General features: G+C 37.4%; 1 protein-coding gene across 1 annotated transcript in view; it reads right to left on the bottom strand.

Moving 5' to 3' along the window:
• The window catches only part of SH2D4B (SH2 domain containing 4B), a 95,886-nt gene that overhangs the window by 49,801 nt on the left and 24,446 nt on the right, over nt 1-21,639 (bottom strand). Inside the window, exons 2-3 of the mRNA XM_072424130.1 lie at nt 11,203-11,362; nt 8,380-8,527 (exon numbers count right to left, since the gene is read on the bottom strand). Coding sequence (XP_072280231.1) covers nt 8,380-8,527; nt 11,203-11,362 — 308 coding nt within the window. The remainder of the gene's footprint in view (nt 1-8,379; nt 8,528-11,202; nt 11,363-21,639) is intronic.

Genomic DNA, 21,639 nt, shown 5'->3' with positions numbered 1-21,639 from the left:
ATTTTTAACAGTTTTGAATAAGGAGATAGCATTACAAAGCTAAACAAAGCTTAACATATTCATGAAAACAGTAGGGATGTTTTACAAAATAAGCAGTAAAGTAACAGAGAAAATTTTCCTTTCAGAGGCCGGTCAGTTTCCAGCTGTTTGTTTTGTCTTGTGCAGAATATGACAGAAAGTATTGTAATAGTTGTCATGGTAAACACTGTTTTCATTCGCCTTTAGTACTGCTGACTTTGAAAACTCCAAGATTTCTTTTTAAATGAATAATTTAAAGCCAGCTATACATCGGAAACTTCATTTGTCGCCTATAGTAGTATACAGTATATTATACCAATTTCCAGAAGAACACTTAGGCTGCATACAGATGTGCAATTATTGTCATTGGAAAAGATCTTTAACGATCCTTTCCAACGACTAAGGACTGCACGATGCATGAACGAGTGCTGTACATACAGCACCGTTCTGCTCTATTGAGAGGGGAGGGGTGGAACGACACCCTGCTGCGTGCTCTTGCTGCCTTTGCATTAAGATTGTTCATCGTCCATCGTCCGTGGATCCGCCAGGACAGTCATTCGGACAATGGACGACGGGCGGTGTACACACCCTAGATTCTCATCCGATATTGGCCCTGATCTGATTTTCAGGGAGACCCATTGGACGTGTGTACGTAGCTTTAGGCAGGTAGATTTTTCCATTGTAAGGACAATGGATAAGAAATGATAATCTCATCCCTCTGCTATCTCCTATTAGCTGGCTCTCCATGAGCCAATTCGCCTATCCAGCATATTAAAATGTCCCCTTGTGTTGTCTCACCCATTCCCGATTTTGAGCTCTGTATATTTAGAAGTAGCTTTTTATCAAGTCAAATTCAGGTACTTGGATTTATTGGCTTTAAATACCCAAATAAATATTTTATTTAGTGAATTGCAGAATTCAGTTTTACATTCGGCAAGAAAACCAAAAAAGAGATTAAGCTATTGGGATTTAATTGCCTTTCATTTTCAGGTAGATTTTTCACAAGAACAATGGATAAGAAATTTCAGGTGAGAATATTTCTGCTGAGCCTTTAATCCTTTTGTCATCAGGTGAAAACTATCAGCCTAGGTCAAATCTTTTAGCATCAGTATGTTGTTAGAGGAACACACATTCGCAATGCTGTGCATTAGACACATGGGATCACAAGTAATGGTAACACACGCTACTTGTGTTAGGATATCATTACAAATAATGAAAAAAAACAAATCGCACAACCAGGGTTTTTTGGTGGCTAGATATATTAACAAAGTTGTGAAGACAAATAAACAAAATGTATATACATACAAATTATTTCTGATTATTCTGCCCCCTCTGCTTTACATATCATATGCATTCCGAATGGGGGGGGTTAAGTAACTATACAAGCACTTCTATTAAAATAAAGATGATCCTGTTCCTTAGACAGGAAGGATTAGTTATTTGAAAAGCAATGGAATCCTTATGTCTCTTTACCAACGTGTTTCACCTTACCGGCTTCCTCAGGGAAGTATGAGCTTGGTGAATTATTACATTTTGTGATCATATAGACAACTGTGGCATTAGGTACACATAACTCCATAATTGATAATTTGGCACATACAATAATGCATAGTCAAATAACTTATCAATAGTTCCAAGACATTCAATAATGTAAAGCAAACAAAAAAAATCCTATTATCACTGTATATATATATCAGCTTAGGGGACTCTGGTTCATAACCTCTTAGTCTTAGCTCAGTAACAAGTAAGTTATGCTGTAAAAAATATTCATATCATAAATAACGGTTTGTGTGGCATAGTGTTGTATAAACCCTATGATATAAAGTCTACTTACTTGTACATTATTGAAGAGAGAAGTGTGTGTTAAGTATGTTACATTGCTTTCTATAACGTACTTATAATTATTCAATTCCTAAAACTCAAATATTAACCTCCCTGGCAGTCTAATTATGTCAGTATATTTATGTAAAAAGTGGTACATTGTTTTGCATTGAAGTGTGTTGTTTAGTATTGTAAGGCCTGTCATTTTTAGGAATACCTCCCAGGTATGATAAAGTTTGAAACACAAATCATAAATTATAATATAATAAATAATTATAAATATAAATTATAAAATAATGATATAATATAATACCAACAAATTTAATATAAAAATTGGATCAAATCAAAAATACTAAAATTTGTCCAAACAAGGGGGCAATATTATTGATAACATTAATTTAAATGTCTGGTAGACATCCCAGGTATGGTAAATTTTGAAACATGGGACTGCAGAAAGTTCTACGTCATCAGGACAGTAGAACCTGGTTTCCTTTCGGATCTTCCTTCCACTGTCATCTCCCTATCAGCAATAAACCACACACATCCTTGTAGGTGCAGCCTTTTTCTCAGTTGGTGGGATGTACCCCATGAAGTTACGACCAATCAGGTGTTCCGGGTTGACAACTGCAACAGCACAACGTCCAGGTTTATTCACGGCCATTGATGGTGTTTGGTGGTTCATGGCAATAGATTTGTAAACTCTCCAAATGAAGTCAGAATGACTCACAGGCATGTCACTCTTTTGTATGTAGAGAATGTAGGCATTCCACAAGCATTGCTAAACAAGATGTCTGAATATATGTTTGTAATACTTTTTTTTGCTGTTTCCTCATTGCTGGGTAGAATGTCATTGCTCGATCTGCTCCGTCAACACCATTCATGGTGTTAATGTAGTCAGTCACTACTTGTAGCTTCGTGATTTTTTCCGACCTTTTGTGCGTACCATAACCGTGGAGGCATGGGCTGTACTCATTAGGCACACATCTTTCTTGTCACATCATCGCCGGGCCATAATGTTGCCTTTCTGCCAGGTAACCATTTCCAGTCTTCAGCTTCCTTTTTGAAAACATTGATGACATGTTGCGCCGGTTAGCCCTAACAGTTACATACACATCTGTTTTGTGTTGCAAAAGAATCTCCTAAAGTTCAGCAGAAGTGTAAAAGTTGTCAGTTGTGACACAATAGCCCTGATTTAGCAAAGGCTCAATGAGTAAAGTGAACAGAAGATGTTGTCATTCCATAGTTACTGTATTTTGGGTTGAATTTTATCCCTTTTCCAGTGTATAGGACTGAATTCCATATGTAGCCAGATGACGATTCGCACAGCATATAGGATTTCATGCCAAATCGTGCTCCCTTTGATTCAATGTATTGCACCCAGCTGAGCCTTCGTCTTCTAGGCCATTAGACTTTCATTTTTGCTGATGTGTCTTTCTGGCACATAGATCTGTTGGACATTTTTAAGAATCATCTGAGATACTTGAGAATCATTTTGAGATACTTGAGTTTTGGTGCAGGATGAGTAGTTTCATCAAATTTTTCATTGTTGTCAAAGTGTAGATATTTCATGATCAGGGTAAATCTGTACTCTGATATGACTGTGGCAAAGAATGGAGTGGCAAGTATTTTATTGGTAGACCAATACCACTTCTGCAGGGGTTTGCCGACCACTCCCTGAAGTATCACTAAGCCAAGAAATAGCCAAGTGTCATCCTTTGTCACTGCTTCCCACTTTCTACCTCTTGCAAACCTCAGGTGTGCAGCAGCTAATTGTTGTGCAGCGTACCTGTTATCTCAGCAACTATTTTTTCAATAACCTAATCGGTCAGAAACAATTGCAGGTATGCTAAGGAATCGTCGTGTTCAGCATCAATTTTCACACCAGGGGCTCCGGTAAATGGGAATCTTGGGGGAACTTCCTGAGCTGCACCAAGGTCAATAGAGCATCAAGTGTGCACATTACTGACCTCAAACTCAGATTAGTCTCTGTGTTCACTTTCACTGTCACTGTCTAAAGACAAGTTTCCTGGTGAATATTGATTGCTTAATTCCACATGTGACTCCAAACCACTATTGCTGCTCTCTAGTTGTTCAAAACAGCTTCTGCGCGGGCGAGACGCCTTTTGGATGCCATAGATTTGGTCAAGTTTCCAGTAAGATGCCAGGGACGTTCAAGGTCAGGGACAAGTGTTCAAATGAGGAAATGAGGAAAAGGTCAGGAAAAGTTCATGCAAAAGTCAGACCAAGGTCAGGGCTAATAGTGGACAAACTGTAAATTAGGGCACTGGGGAAAGCTGTTGGATGCACTAGTAGATGTACTTTTACATTTATTATTTATTATATTTTACTGTGATCAATGATTTAAAAACAGATTACAATGTATTCTGCTTTCAAATTTCCCACCAGGCCATGCCTCCCCAGAGTATCAACGCTTCACGCATCACATCGAGGATGCGATGCAGAAGCCGGCCGGGGATCGCTGGAGGATGCTGCTGGATCATGGGGCTCAGGTAGGATTTTTTTTTGTACCCCGAGTGTGGCTGGGGGTTATCGCTTTTGGTATATAAAATTCACCCCGAGCCACACAGTCAATACCGCCAGGGGGTTTAATCATAATTACATTTGCATACATCTTTTATCATAAATGGGAATTCCATAGTTGTCAATTAATAAAGTCTCACCGCTTTCATGTTTAAGAGACTGTTAATAGAGTTTTTTTGCTAGAACTGTGTGTCCAAGGTTCCTAATACTTTATACCAAGCAATTTAACATTAAACACTCCTATAAAGTAGACTTTTTATATTATCCTTTATACAACTATATAATGTATTCTGAGGTTAAACCACCAGAAAAATCACTAAGGTATAGGCACCTAATCAGGAACACCTAAATCTAATGGTAAAGATCTGAAGTGCTGGTAAATGTAGTTATTTTTCTACATAACCAGTCTGCATTTTGGTTAATTTAGATTGCATAAATGTATACATTTGTGTCATATGTTCATTACCTTTATGTGTAGACACTGTTTGAAGGAAAATCTAATATTTGTGATTAAATGTTATATATTTATTTTTTTATATATGATAAAATAAAAAAGTCAACACTTCCTTAAGTTGCAATTATTTTATCTGTAATAATTATATAATTATATAATTACAATTGTATATTATATATGCTATCTATTTACTGCATATACAGCTATTTAGATTATAATGTTGCGAGAAAAATTCAACACTTGACAAAATATTTCTTGAATTAAACGTGGCTGTATTTATGCACAAATTGACACAGCTTCACTTAAAAGGATTGAGCCTTATATTATACATTATTCACTATATTAAAGAAACATACTATTCTAAGGGGCTAGCAAACCTACAATAGTCTCCTATAAAAAAGTATAATTCAGATTATCAAGAATGTCCTGGGAACAGAAGACACTGTAGACAAATCTCTGTTCTGGAGACAAAGTAGTTTTCTATATGATGAAGATTTTTTGAAGGGGACAACCAATCGCTTCTATTTTAGCTAAGGTCACCCCCTTCATTTGCACATACATTGGTTGTGGCTCCAACGGTATAATAAACAGTGCATATGAAATAATGAATACTGTATGATTCTATATATATATGATATATATCTATATATATATATATATATATGCACATGACGTGCAATTATCTGTTACTGAAATGGTAGAGATACGCAGGTAAGGTTTAGACCCCCTTCCCCGTTTTAGTTTTTTATTGTTTAGTGTCCCCACTAGGTTCAGGTTTTCTTTCTCTTTGTCCTAATGGTTGATATCACCAAACAAAAATAAAATGAAACTCTAAAACAGGAATAGAGGGGGATAGTCCTGAATTGAGGACAAAAGTTTGGATGACAGCTGTATAAATGAGGAAATCCCTCACTTTGAAAAAGCGCTGCACAGGACAGGATGCAAGTGGAAATCCTCCCAATGGGACACATATGGTTAAACAAGGCTGCAGGATTAAGCCATTCACTACTATTTAATCTTAAATGTAAAAACGTTAAATAACATTTCATGAACAATTCATTAAAAACACAGTGGTACCCCTTTTAAATGAAATTCTCTTTAACAAAATTATGTATATTTCTGATTATTGGTGAATAACACAACATTTTACAATTAGTTTTAAAGGTTACAAGCCAAAATCCAGGAAGCAGACAAGAAAGCCTAACATTTCTAAATGAGTTTCAACTATTTTTTTCCTGTCGGATTTACAGAAATAATTACTGCATATGTTGACATCCATGATTTTAATTAAGAATGTACGTTCCCCTCTGCTGGTTATGGAAAGCTATATACAGGGAGCAATTACTTCTTATTTTAGCCAGTGTTAAACCCAGAATCCTACTTGCATCACAGCGGGTCACGTCATGTATTATCGATTGGTCAGCGTTCTTGAGCTGGGACAATATCCTTTTTCATGTGATTTAGCAAAGGTGAAGAGACAGCTCAAATACAATATGTTACTATCAATTTATTTGGCTTTTCAAAAAAAAAACACTGCAAGCATCATACATACATACATAGCAAGTTCAGCTGCAAAGCTTTGGCATTTAATAAATCTATAGATAAGTTCAAAATGGTATGCCTTTACATTTTACTATGTGCTTTATGTCAAACATATATATGGACTGGAAACAAAGGGATCGTTACTCTTACTATTTAATGATAATAGTGATTTACTTCTCCCCCTAACCATAAAATTTTAATAAAGAAATAAAACTGGGTGATGGGACCCCATAGCAAAATCAATACAGGGCTCAGGTTGTGCCCATTTACTGATCGGGAAATCAATTTAAAACACTTGCTGCTAATAAACTGTAACAGTGCTGCATAGTGCCTGGCTTTGAAAATCTCTAAAATAAAACAAATTTCAGAAATCTGTCTATTAATATTAGCAGTAACAGAAAACAAAATGTTTAAACTGAAAAATAACATTTTTTCCACTCAAAACTCAAAAGCTAAACTTCCTTTTTTATCTTCAGTCTTGCACAGTTGTACAGGCTCCTCTCCAGTACTAAAAATGCTTACTGTGATGTCAGTGCATACTATGGGCTTCTATAGTATTGGTAATGTTGCAGCAAGTTAGATACATTTCAGTTCATTTCCTGTCAATCGTCCAGCATTATATAGTCCATTCCTTCAGCCTTATGGCCTGTGTTGATCTGATTTTGCTCACTTTTAACGGGCTTTGAATTTCCATTGAAGTTTATGCTAATGTAAAACTTTTTGAAAGCAAGTCAGAAGGAGGTTAACTACAGGTCTAATGCATGTTAATGGATTCCTGATTGTCAAATTGATGCCATCAACAAAAGTCTAAAGCCTGATGATGCAGGCCCTGCTCACTACATTTTATTGTATTTTAGTTGTTTTTAACTAAGAAGGGTCAGCAACCTGCATGCACATTCAACCTACCTGGGAAATGCCTACTTCACCAGCCTAACATACCAATTATCAATTCATAGTGATATGTGAATAATTCCTCCCACAAGACAACGCTCTACCTCCCAAGAGCTCAATGATCTGTACCTACATCAGGGCAGAGTAATCTTATTATTAACTTGTATTTATATATAGGGGATATATTATGCATTACTTTACAAAGTCCACATTCATGTCATTAGCTGTCTCTCAAAGTAATTCTCAATCTAATGCACCTACCATAGCAATGTGTATTTAATACAGCCTAAGGTCAATTTTTTTTGGGGGTGGGGGGCAATTAATCTAACAAGAGTGTCCTGGACAAGATTTTAACCCTGGACCTAGAGCTACAAAGGCTAACCTCTGAGCCACAGTGCCACCCGTACCTTGTCATATATCAATATTAACTACATTTATCTCTCACTTCAGGGTTGGACAGATCTGAGACATCGAAGACAAGTGCAGTTATTAAAGAGTTTGTTAAACATTTACTGGTGTCTAACAACCATGCACAAAAGATCATTTAAAAACCATTAAAGTAACAAATGGAACCAAAAGTAAATAAAGAACCAAAGGTGTAAAAAGGGAAAAATGATATACCGACTGAGCCCATGGGATTTTTTTTTTCATCCATGAATATATTCACTTTAATGTTATTGGTAGTTTAATGGATTTTTTTGGTTTAAATGTTAGCAGTGACAATATGTACTTTATTCTTAAGAAAAAAATAAGTGTCTTGGTTTATTAATATCCAGATCCGTTTAAATTTGAGCATATGCATGTAATAAAACATAAAGAGTATTATTAATGATGGTGGAAAGGAGGAACCAGGAAGGGCACAATATATGCATGTATGTATGTATGCATATATATATATACACACACACAAATGTGCACTACCACAGATGACTTTTCCACACACACAAACATTGATAGGCACATCTATAGAAACATCTATGTTGACAATTACATTTTGTTGTAGTTTTAGAATTACAATGTCATGCTGATTATAATAGATGTCACAGCCCACATCCTCATAAACAAACCCTGTAGGTTTAAAAGTATGAAAACAAATTGTAAATTCATTTTACCTTTAACTCTTCCTGAAACTTCTTTTCCAGTAGTTTTGCTGCTTTCCGATCTTCAATTTCCACCTTCCACTTTTCAGCCACTATTCGTGCTTTTTCTTTGGCCATAGCATCACGAAACTTTTTCTCAATTTCTGCCTCTTTTTGTTTCCTTTGATAAACATAAAGTTATTACTCTTTAATGTTTAGCTCTAATAGTTGAGTCTTCCGCATCAACTGTTGAAGTAGATATTACTCTGAAAAATCAGTTCTTATGTGACCTGTCTGGCATTAACAGGGTTTTTGGGCAATACTTTTTTTATATAAAAAAACATTCACAGACATGACTATTTGTAGACTATACCTTTTTAAAAATAAATAAATAACTTTAATTCACACAATCCTGGTGCTACCTAAGTCGGGGCAAGTCAGTGAGCTGACGTCAGAAATAGCTATTTAGGGCGAGATGGACCAAGGGCTTGTCTCTAGTGCAAAACCATCTTTTTGGATGGGTGAGTCTTTTGTAGACAAGGCGTTCAAGGAGTTTGGAGATATATGGGAGAAGGGAGATAGGATGGTAGTTGGAGGGTAAGGAGATTTGCATACAAGTACTACTTTGCATGTGAAATTGTAGATCAGGATAAAAGCTGGGCACCTCATATCTGCTGTCAGGTGTGTTACGTTGGCCTAACACAATAGTTGAATGGGAAAAGGAATAAATTGTCTTTTGCTGTGCCTATGGTTTGGCGTGAGCCAAAAGACCATCAATCAGACTGCTTACATCTGTATGAGTAAAATTGCTGGGTTTTTCAAAGAAGACTAAGTCAAAAGTTGTCTGTCCTGATTGTGAATCTGCTCTGAAGCCAGTGCCACATGATGCAGGAAATCCAGTGCCAGTCCCTCCAACATCTGTTGTTACTGACAGTGACATGTCGGATAAGGAACAGGAGGATAATGTTGATGTTAATGAATGTTATGAACCCCAATTTGATGAGAGTAAGCCACATTTTTTAAGCCAATCATATTTAGATGATATAGTAAGGGACCTGCCTGTCAAAAGAGAAGTCTGAACTTTTAGCTTCTAGATTAGAGGTGTGGAATTTGCTACAAAAAAGGAACAACTTCTCACTTTTGTGATCATAACACAAGTTCGCAGCTTTTTACGGTGAAAACTAACATTTGCTTCTGTACTGACGTGAGCAGTGAGGGTTGTTCATAGACTCGAGCAAAGCAAGTCTGAAAGCTGTATTGCTGCATAAGGGTAAAGAAGAACCTTCTGTTCCTCTTACACATGACGAGGGAATGAAATAACACAAGTGTAACGTTTGTGGTGACCTGAAGGCGGTGACACTTCTTCTTGACCTGCAATTGTGATATGAAAAATATATGTGCTTTCTGTGCCTGTGGAACAGTTGTGATGACAGCAACCATTACAATGTGAAAGAATGGCCACCCAGACCTGAACACACTGTTGGCCAGTACAAGGTAAAGCATAAATCACTAATTGATCCACAGAAAGTTTATCTTCTGCCACTTCATATTAAACTTGGATTAATGAAAAACTTTGTCGTGATGGTATGGGTGCAATGGATCGTGATGGTATGGGTTTTCAGTTCCTAAAGGACAAGTTTGTAAAAGTTATAACAGATGCTAAACTGAAAGCAGGGATTTTTGTTGGTCCCCAAATCCACAATTTGATGCGTGATGCCACATTCAGAGACAAACACAACCCACTTGAACTTGCTGCTTGGGATTTATTTGTGCTATTTGCACAAAGCTTTCAGCGAGCTGAAAACCATGCTGAACTTGTGAACAACATGCATACTATCAACTTGACTGCCAAATGTCACTTAAAATTAATTTCTTACATTCTTATCTGGACTTCTTCTCACAAAATGTGGGTGATGTGAGTGATGAACAAGGGGAGAGGTTTCACCAGGACATTTCTGTTATGGAAACAAGATATCAAGGCCGGTGCAACCCCAACATGATGGGCGACTACTGATGGTTTCTGCAACGGGAGACAGCGGATAGCCACAAACGCAAAAGCAAGTGTCTGAAACACTTCTGAAGTGTACATGTGTGTTGAACAAGGTCTCAGGTGATTTATGTGTATTTGTATATTTTGTTGCAACATAAAACTACGTTTTTGTAATGACATGGAACTATAAGGCAAAAGTTAGTTTTGTATGGAGATTACATAGTAACTGAGGAATGAGAGAATGTAGCTAATCGCATCTATACGCGTAATTACCTTAAGATCCTGACATCCTAGACATAATTGGTCTTTAGATTTGGATTCAGCGCACTTGATTTAGTATAGGACACATGGATTAGACCAAGTAGCAGAAGATATTTATTTTTTTGTGATGTAGAGAATTAGACACTCACCGTGGGCAGTTAGGTGTTACCTTGCCTTCTAAATGATAATTTTTGCACTTATTAAACAGATATAAGAAAACTCTTTTAATGGTATCAATGAGCAGGGAAAAGAGGTTATTTAAACTGCAAATCTTGTTGTAGGTCATATTGGCTTTAGGTATATATATTTGTTTTAATAATTCTGATACAAAGGAAACATAGTTATATGATCGATTGTGAGTAAAAAATTGAGCAAAGCAGGAGTCTACCTGTCCTGTGGTTCACCCCATGCCAGGATCAGAAGGATAGAATATCATATACGGGTGTGCCATGTTTTCAAACTTCAGATCAATGATTTCCAATTAAAACTGGAATTAAAAATTTAGACGTATTGGCTGAATGTAAAATTGATAGCAGAGCTGCTAGTGTGTATGCCTTATGCGGAAAACTATGTTGTGATCAAAATAACCTGAGATTGTATCTCACCATTGTTCCTCTGCCTCCCTTTGTGCTTGCTGCCTGGCCCTCTCAGCCATGAGCTCTTCAGCTATTTGCTCATATAGCTTGTCTCCTTGGGCTTCCCCCATTATCCACACCCAGACTTCTCCATCAGCTCCCCGTAGCCACTTAATATGCTTAGAGTTATCTGCAGGAAAAAATGAACACACAAAATAACACTTGGGCATAAATAAAGATAACAGAAAACATTGTTTAAAGAAACAAATGTGATCAAGACTTGCATATTGGATGGTAACCCTTAGCTCAATGCTTACTAATGTACAGCTTCCATAATACTTGTAACAGACCATATGTACCTGAAGGTGCTTCTAAGGAGTCCTTAAAGATAATACTTTTTTTTTCTGCAAACACCAGCTTGAAATAATTTATTTTGGTTCTACCAGATACCAAATGTCTTTCCAGGAACTATTTACTGTTCAAGGATTGTAGCAATGATTATTAATCAATAAAGAACAGCTTTACCAGCTATTTTTAATCAACTATTGAAGGGGAAAATGCCTTCATTACCATTACCATAAACTCAGTATTGTAATAAGAAAATTAACAGCATTTGCAAATTTTTAGACACAAAAGTATAACAAGTAATAAGTAATGACAAAAATGTAAGTCTTGCGCAGGAGATGTCTGTAGATTAAAGTACAGCTAAAAGTGCTTCAGTATGAAACCACTATCAGATCCAGTTACTGTGTTATTCAAGTGCCCTTCGAGACACTGTAACTCACTGTAGGAGGGTTTGAGTAACAGAGACAAAGCTACAAATCCAGAAATCAGTGGGCAGGACTAGATGTGTCCAGGTGCAAAATGACAAGACACGGGCTTGTGAATTATGAGCGACACCCTTGCCCCATGAAACATTTCTTTATTCCCTATGCAATATAAGCATACACAGTCTACATTAAAGAAGCAGGTAAGGAGCACTCCAGAATTATTGCCACACAGGAACCTGCATTAGGTAGATTTCAATGGCATGGTCAATTGGTTTATTTGGAACCCATTAAAAAAAGGGGGGACAAAAGTTCTACTTTAATGTAAGTATTTCTACCTTAGTTTGCAGGATTGAGATATAGCAGTAAGATAAGATGGCCTCAAAGGATAACCTCAAACGTTGTGTCTTCAACCCCAAATGGACTGACAAATTATTCTTCGTCCAACGCGGCAACAAAGCCCTGTGTTTAGTGTGCAACCACACCAACAGCATTTTCAAGCAGTCAAATCTCAAGGGGCATTTCAATGCCAAGCATGTGCACACGTACAGAGACTTTCATTCACGTCTAGCACCAGCTGTCACATGCTCAGTTTCCAATGTTGTTTGCCCGTGCCAAGCGTGTGATCACAATGATTGGCAGCACTCTTTTGTGCGAGCAGCTGTTCTTCAAGATGAAGTTTTGTAAGAACAAGCTGCGCTCTCAGCTCACTGACAATCACCTTAATGACATTCTGTTGCTGAACTCCTCATCATTAGAACCTAATATTGTATCTGTCGGTACGAACATGCAACATCATGTTTCCCCTTAATCGTACTGTATTTTTAAATAAAAAACCTTTCCTTGGACACCTTGTTTCCTCTGGCCTAGTGTGCCTTCTTGATCTCCTGAAATTGTCTGGTAGTCCAAAAAGTTTGCCGACCCCTGGTCTAGGCGATAGAGAATGAATGGGAGCGCAAAGCTTCCGGGGATACCTACGTCATGAATCCCGGGAGGCTCCTGGGTGCGCCTTTTTACGCAAAGCGAACAATTTGACAATCTCACGCATGCGCAGTGAGATAGGCAAGTTTTTTTTCCATCCTACCTCACCTGATTTTGCGCCTGGGTCAGGTGACGTAGGATGAAGAACTAGGAATAAGGGGAGAAGATGGCGGCGCCCAGAACGCTGGTTCCAGAATGGATGCCGGAACGATGCGGGACCCGATGCAAGACACCCCTGGATGGATCAACCTGCCCTGTGGGGTTGAAGGTAAGTGCATTTTTTTTAGGCACTTTTGAGTTTAGTTCCTCCTTAAAAGAGAATTTCTTTCCTATATGAAAACCACATAACTGAATGTTGCAGCAAACCTGAATGTAACCTTGAAGATGAAACATAGTTTTTTGCAGACAAAGCTTTATTTATTTCAAAGTATTGTTTTAATCCTAATTGTTTTATTAATTACAGTAAATAGTAGCATATTTACAATTAGCCATATCCAGCTGAATCTAACAAGGAAAAAATCTGCTAATTAAAAAATAATACAACGTTCTCTCATGTTCTCTCTATGATATGTCTAAAAACTCAGTTTTGCATTAACCTTGAATATAACCTTGGTGACTTAAAGGCTTGCACTACATCATCAGTGTGCACTGTCCTGGACCAAGATTGTGCAATTTGTCATAATCAGCCCTAGATTTCCCACTAGGGGAAGTAAACACTTGTTCTGCGGATCCTGGTGGTTAGGGTCAGTAATCAAATCTGATATGTCAATTTGTGACTAATTGGCTATGAATGCTTTAGTAACTTTATTGATCAATTCTGACCCTTAACTCTGACTTCTGTGGTTCATCAGGAAACAAAACTGAAAGTAGCACAATATATTGACGTCATGACATTTTTAACTCTGAACCTGTTTAAAAATGTTTCCTGGATCACTTCATAGTCTTTAAATATATCTAAACTTAAAAAAAAGTAGTGTGTTACAGTTTACAAGTCTTCTGATGTGGTAGCTGTATTAATTTTCTTTTAGCTGGCTTTTTGCCTTTTTATTTCTACCTAGTAATAAGGCAAATATCATACATTTTGTCTGTTCATGGCTATATCTACTTGTGCACTGTGCCTTTAGGGGTAGCCATGGTTGTTCTGCTAACTGGACAATAAACATGTTGGTTGGTATAGAATTACAGTAAAGGGATTTTTTAAAGACCCACGAGTGCTGAGATCTACCTAGATATTATAGTGTCATCATTTTTGTGTGCCACTCACTTGTTTATTTATTGAGGAGTTTGTGCAGGTTAGTGTATGAATTTGCTTTTGTGCATTTGCATTACATGGTGGATAGGCTCACTAGAATTGTCAAGAACACTTAGGAAGAATCATATTTTAGTGAAGTTCAAACCAATGACTACCTTGGTGCATTTATATGTTTGACCTATAGCTATGATTGACACCTTTGTTTGGCTGGAACATTGAACAGGATAAATTCCTAAAGAATGAGCTGGAGGGTCCATTCCTATGGAACACTAAGAGTCAGGGGCACAGGGCAAGACGACCCTGGGACCTAAAGCTTCAGGATAATAAAGTATTTGGATATATTGATCCTTGGGAATAGGTTTTACAACTAAGGCCTGCATGTACTTAGTGCAGACCTGTCACTATGTAGGAGAGACCCACTCCAAATGAAAGGTCCTTCTTTTATCCCTGAATAGAAAATGAGTTCCGAGTTAATCAGGTGCTTATTTGTGATTTAGACAATTTATCTTTCTGGATTTGAACTGCAACCACCAGACGGTAATCTTCCCCTATTCCTCCTTCCTACTGGTGAGCGCACATTTACCCACCCAAAGCTAAAGATGTGCAAATCAGGGTAATAATTTATGCCCCATACAAGATGTAGAAAAAATCTTCATTTGACTGATTAAGGGCACCACAGTCCTTGGCCTAAGTCTCACAGTAAGACTAGAAATTCTAATATCTGCTTCTTGCACCTGTATCCTTGTTTCCATGGTATTCCAAATGTAGGAGTTTTTTTCTTGTTGGTTGCCAGGGCTGTAGTGTGAAGTGAGCACATTTTTGATGCACTGTTTTGTATTTACATAAACTAAGCACTATGTGAAAAATGTATGTTAGAATATAGAAATCAAACTCCTCACTGTGGAATAGACAAAATAATTTGCACAGATGACAGCATACGTAGTCATTTACACTTTAGGAAAGAGATTGTGGCATTGCATTTTGAATGGTTAAAAAAACAATTTTACTCACTGGAACTTCTAACTTCTACTTGTCAGTAAACGTAATGCAATCATGATTTTGAATAAGGGATACAATATGCTAATATTACTAAGACAGATAACCATTGTCTGGATGCTTAGGAGTAATATTTCTCAGCATGATGTAATAAAAAATGGGACTTGTTCCAGTGTTCAACCACAAATTGCCTTTTTGTGCAATACCACAACGTACATAAACATTTATGCAAATCTGTGGAATTGGCTATTTATTATACTCAGAATTCTTTTTCAAGGAGGCAGCATTTCTGTCCTAAGGAAAATGTGAACTTGAGAATAAATAAGGCACCTTTTATTTTTACCAGTGTTACAGTCCAGAAAAAAAATTTACAGGGTAATTCTGAGTAGTAAAAGGAAAATCTATTCAGTTCAACAATATCCCTTACAAAACAAATACTAACACAGCTGCATTTCTGCTTCATAGGGAATGAATATTAACACTCAGCTGTAAGCAGACAAAAATCACAATTTAGTTTACATATTAATGATCTATAATAATTATTAGTCTTAGACTGAACATGTCTTAAAAGGTAAGCAGAAGGATGCCTTTACTTGTATTCTGTTATTCCTTCATGGTCCAATAGACTCCTGGGGCCTTAACCAATCTTCATTCCTTTGCTAAAGCAGTGAAAAGTAAAATTCCCAAATTGACCATGCTTTGTATTAAGATTGTCTGGATCACAAGACTGAATCACGAATAACTGCTAGGTAAACCAGTTCTATGGCAGAAATTGTTTTCCCTGACAATCTACAGGGCATTTACCTAAAAGAAATAATATATATTTTATTTATGTAGATAGATAAATAGGCAATATTGTCTAAACACTGGTAAACCACAAGCAAATATCTCCTATAGAGACTTTAAATGTTTAGAAAACTGTAAAAAAAATTGTAGGCAATAAAAGTAAAGTACACCTGTGTGGGCTGAACAAAGTCTATGGACACGTATATCCACGTATATCCACGTTGATGATCAAGAAGGAAGCATACCATTTTAAGGTCAACACAGATGACCCAATTGTGTTGGTGATAGTGCAGCAGCTCAATGACTTTCTATATGTCTGCATATTCTTCACAAAGAGAAAACAGATTGGCCAATTGGGACTGTACCAAATATTTTGACATTGTGAAGGAGGACACACTTTAACCTTCCTAGTGTTCTAATTCTATTCAAATTTCCATGAAAAAGGTGTTACATTTTTTTTGCATGGAAATTTATTTCACATTGTAGGCTATAATTTTTAAGCATAACTCACCGAAATATGTCCAATATTTAATACATTTTAAAAATGTAATAATAAACTTTAAATAAAAAAACACACAATCTGTTAAAAAATTGTTAAACATGTATGTATGTAAGTGTACAGTAGCATATATATAATTATATATATATATTATATGAAAATTTCTTTGTATTGGACTCGAGATTTGCAAATCAAGATTAGAATTCCCAATTCCACCATTAAACCAGGTATCTTATGGCAATTCACAAAGCCGCTGTCAGTTCTAAAGTACTGCAGAAATTCAATTACTCTGGTTGAAAAATATGATACCTTTCGTTCCTTTTTCAAGTAAGTTTTTCTCACGCAGTCTTGATGCTAGGAGTTCTGAAGCCTTCTTCGATAGTCCCAAATCACATGCCAAATCAATCAATTAATGCTGATCAAATCCCCTACAAACAGAGTCCTCTTCAATTTCAAACTCTACATCATTGTTGTCACCTAGTTCATCACCACAATCATGTTCTTCAAGAGAGGGTAGTGTAATGAAAACCGGCACTCGGATTTCATCTGAATGAGCCACTGGGCGTATAGCCGATGGTAGACTAGGATCCTCTGTGTTACGTTTACTTTTCTTGTTATATCCTGAATTTTTCACTATACAAAAGTAAAAGTCACTGAAATGATCTCCTGGCTCTCGCCAAACCATAGGTATACCAAATGGCATCTTATCACGTGTTCCCTTTGTCAACATCCGTAAACCCTCAACACACTGTTTGCACACCTTATGAGGGGCCCAAGACTTATCTTGATCACCAAGTTTAACTTTAAAATATGCCAAATAGGCTTGCTCTACAAATGTACTGATGTTCGCCCTTTAACTGGGAATGGTGAAACTGCCACAAATATAACAAAATGAATCAGGGTTGTTTAGGTATTTACGACGAGAAACAGCAGAGCAAGACATGATTCGAAAGAAAGGAAATACGTGTGTAAGTAGAAAAATAAATTTTGCTTATTTACTATGTAGAGCAGCGCACAACCTCTGACCACACTGTCTTGTGTGCAAATGAATAGCCTATACCAGGGGTCGGCAACCTGCGGCTCTTTAGATGTGAAGCTGCGGCTCTTTAATTCAGTCTGTCGGAAGCTATTCTATCTCTCAGCCTGGCTTTTCACCACACCCCTCCCCCGTGACACTCTAGAGCTTCTACGAACTGAAGACAGTTAGGACCCGTGTCACGGGGGAGGGGTGTGGTGAAAAGCCAGGCTGAGAGATAGAATAGCTTCCGACAGACTGAATTAAAGAGCCGCAGCTTCACGAAAAGCCAGGCTGAGAGATAGAATCGGTGCCTAAAGGTATCTATATTTCTACAATAAAATACAAGAGTGGGCAGTTTAGCAACAATACATGGAAAATCAAAATGTTTGTACCTGTTTCACCATTACAGAATTCTGAAAAAATGAAATGTCATCTAATGTTATCCAAACTTTCTAAAACCATGCAAAGCCATCGCTCCCATTGAATTTGTTTGCTCAATTGTTTGTTATTGAAGTACAAGTTAGTGTTGTAAGTAAATGTTTACTTGTTTTAATTTTTTACTTAAATAATAGGTAATTATCTAATAATGCCATATATATATTATCTAATTTGTTGTGAAAAACACTACTTATATATGAATAAATAGATATTTTTTCTTATGAATAGATTAGTTTTTTTTATCAAAAAACTTTATTTATGCGAGTACTATTTATTGTTGGCAAGAAAAAATTTTGCAGCTCTTTAAAAACTTCGAAATTTTGTAAATTTAAATTTTTGGCTCTTTCGACTCAAAAGGTTGCTGACCCCTGGCCTATACAAATGTACTAATCTACTACAAATGTACTTATTTTGTAATCGCATTAATACATAACAATTCTGTACATGGTGTAACGATACTATCCTTCAAATATAATCCACCAATAATGTACACACTAGATACGATCGTTCAAATGATGCAGGAAGTGACATGTACAGGAGAAAGTGTCTCACAGAACAATCCACGTTCACTGAACGACCATACACACAATAGATTATGAATGATCGTCGCCCAATCAGATCTGCCAGGGTGGTTGTTTGTTTCCCGCGAGATTATTCGTTCAACGACGGCGTTGACCAGTTGTTGTGCACTTTTTTTGTTAACAATTATTGATCGATCTGTCGTGGATCGTTCGTTTCCAAAGACAATTATTGCACATGTGTACGCAGTCTGCACTTTCAGAATCAGCATACCTATTTTATTGTAAATAAGCCTAAAAATTGAAGTCAACAAAAAATTTGTTCAAAATTGTTCCCCAGTGTAATTGTTTTTTAGAAAATTATTCTGCACTGGAGTTGGTTACTCTTCTGTGTCTACCTGTGGTAAGTAGCAGACCTTAAATGCTAGCAAGCTGCAATTTAATTTAAGTACACAGGTGCATTTATACTTAACAGCCCATCATTCATATATACATCTAGAAAATGGTTTACTCAATAATCACCTAAAAGTGATAATGATTCAGGATTGTAATGGGTCGTTTTGTGAAGACAAAATGCAATCCATAGTATGAATTGCATTGTAAACATAGATCTAGATATTGTGCCTTACAAGCAATCTGACATTGCTGCAAAGCCTTAGGGGAGGGGTTTCTTTTGGTGTAAAACCCAAACTTTATAGATCTTACGGAAGTCATTCTTTGTAACTGTATTTGAAATGTTAATAAACTCTAGGAACAACATGAAACAGGGCAGCAATGGCATTTTTGCTTTCTTTTGTCTGTTTTCTTCCTAGGAGTGCCTCTGCTTGTCAGACTCTGTGGAGTGAATCTAGAATTCACAGAGGAAGCCTGAGGAACTGAACAGACAATCCCCTGATAATAAAGTGACCTCTAGCAAGGAGGAGGTATTTTAGCAATCACCACAAGACATTGATTAGTAAAGCTTCTATGTGTATGCATATTTATGCCAAGGCTTAGGGGAAGAAAAATCCACAGCACCATCTACCAGCATAAAATATTATATCACAGGATTTGCTTGATCAAAGCATACAGCACAATTCAAAAGGTATAAAAATTCAAAGGAAATAGGGATGCTGATTAATTTGCTCCTATTATTATTTATTTATGATTCATAATTATGCAGTGCAGATCTTTTTCCTAGTTCATTATAGAGAAAATTTTAAAGAACCAGAGTAGGCCTTCTTGGTTTTAACAAATGATGCCACATCCTTACATAAGATACACAAGAAATACTATTTGATACAGGATTTTTCAGGCATTAGAATAAGTATCAACCTAAAAATATTCATTTTAGATAACAAACATCTGTATCGAACATTTACATATTTATTTATGGACTGAAAATACAAAACATCAAATTGCATCTTTAAAGCTTGAAGATTTATATTTCCAAATACAATCATTGTGAGCTGACTGGCTTCTTTTTGCAAAAGGGACTGGCAATGTACCTGCCAACTCACAATCATAAACAGCTCACAGTATGATGCCAGGATATGCCAGGTATCCTGACCTCCTCTTAGATTGCTGGGACTGAATGAACTCCTGTGTGCAAGAATTACATATTCCCAACCCGGTCAATCAAGACACCTGGTAGAGTATTTAATGCAGATGGTGGTGCCTGCGATGAGGAGAGGAGTCCCAACAGCAATAAGTATTGCAGATGGCTGATGATTGCAGAATAAAAGAAGGGAGAAGATGGCTGCACCCACAACAAAACAGGGACAGGTGAGTATCCACTGGGTTTAGTTCCACTTTAAAGACCCTGCATGTATAGATAATTGCCAGAAATGTACTGACAGCACAGTATTTTTTGAGGACTGGTCAGTTTTCTCTTGCAAACTACTCAGACTCACTCACTCTGACCAGGAGTGTCAATTACTATTCCTAAAAAACAGAAAATGAGCTCTAAATATCTGAAATAGTCAGTGGTAGTGTTGGTAGAATTGCTGGGTGTTCGATTCGGCAGCTATTCGATGGAATAGCCCGATATTTCTCGTGGATCAAACGCTGAATTCGAACACCAGGTCCGCTCCCCTGATTGCTCTTGCAGCCCTAGCGTAACTGTAGTATGTGTTTTTGGATAAAGATGGCAAACAGGAGGATTCCCAGGCCTGTAAGAATGAATGCAGCCCTGGGAATCCACTGCGATCCAGGTGCACTAGAGGGTAATTAACCTCTAGTGCCCGGGGATTGCAGTGGAACTGCAGATTAACTCTCAATTGAGAAAATCTATTGAGAGTTCATCTGCAGTCCCAGCTGATTGGAAGCACTGGCGTACCTCCAATCAGCTGTGACAGCAAAGTTCCCACGATCACCAGGCTGTACTTATCAATACAGCCCGGTGACTGTGGGAACTGAACTCAGATGAACTCTCAATGGAGAGTGGATTGACCGCAGAACTTGTGAGCACTGCATGGAAAAAATTTTTTTTCACCTTCCAGATCAATCACTACCTCTGAGCCTAGTCCTCCTCCCTCTGCGGCTGCGGAGCCAATGCAGTTGGACTCCTGCAGGCTGTCAGCCATAGAAAGGTTGAGAAGAAGGTCACAAGGGCTTTGTCTGTATTATGAAGAACATGGTCACTTTGTGCAATCCTGTCCTCTGAAGAATTCTGGAAAACTTAGGTGCCTAGGTGGACCCATGGAAACCCACCCTGGCAATCAGGTATTTGTTCCAAAATCTGATTGTTTCTATTACCTGTTAAAATTGTCTGGGATTCCTCGGTTAAGCATCGCCAGGCATTCCTGGATGGTGGTGCTGGTAGTAATTTTATTGATATATCTCTGGCCTGTTCTCTTGAAATCCCAGTTGTTGACCAATCTGAGTCATTATGTGTATTTGCTCTGGATAAATCTCCTTTGCAGCACAGAAAACCAACATTCAGAACTCCTGAGGTTTTAGTTAAGGTGGGTGCTGCCCACTCAGAAATGTTAACAATTGTTCTGCTAGGCATTCCTTCATCCCCTGTAATTTTAGGACTGCCATGGTTACGTAAGCATAACCTTGTAATCGATTGGGAATCAGGACAGATTGCAAGATGAAGAGGGTGTATATGTTGAGAAGTGTTTGGAAAACTCATTGCCTGCTGCTAGAGCCAGTGAGGATGTCAAAGCTGATGCCCCACCTCTTAGCCTCACTGAAGCTAGACCTTGTTCCAATGCTATTCACTCTAG

This window comes from Pyxicephalus adspersus, chromosome 10 (assembly GCF_032062135.1).
Source record: "Pyxicephalus adspersus chromosome 10, UCB_Pads_2.0, whole genome shotgun sequence".
NCBI lineage: Eukaryota > Metazoa > Chordata > Amphibia > Anura > Pyxicephalidae > Pyxicephalus > Pyxicephalus adspersus.
Note: the sequence above shows the minus strand (reverse complement) of the source record. Positions and strands in the feature narration are given on the sequence as shown.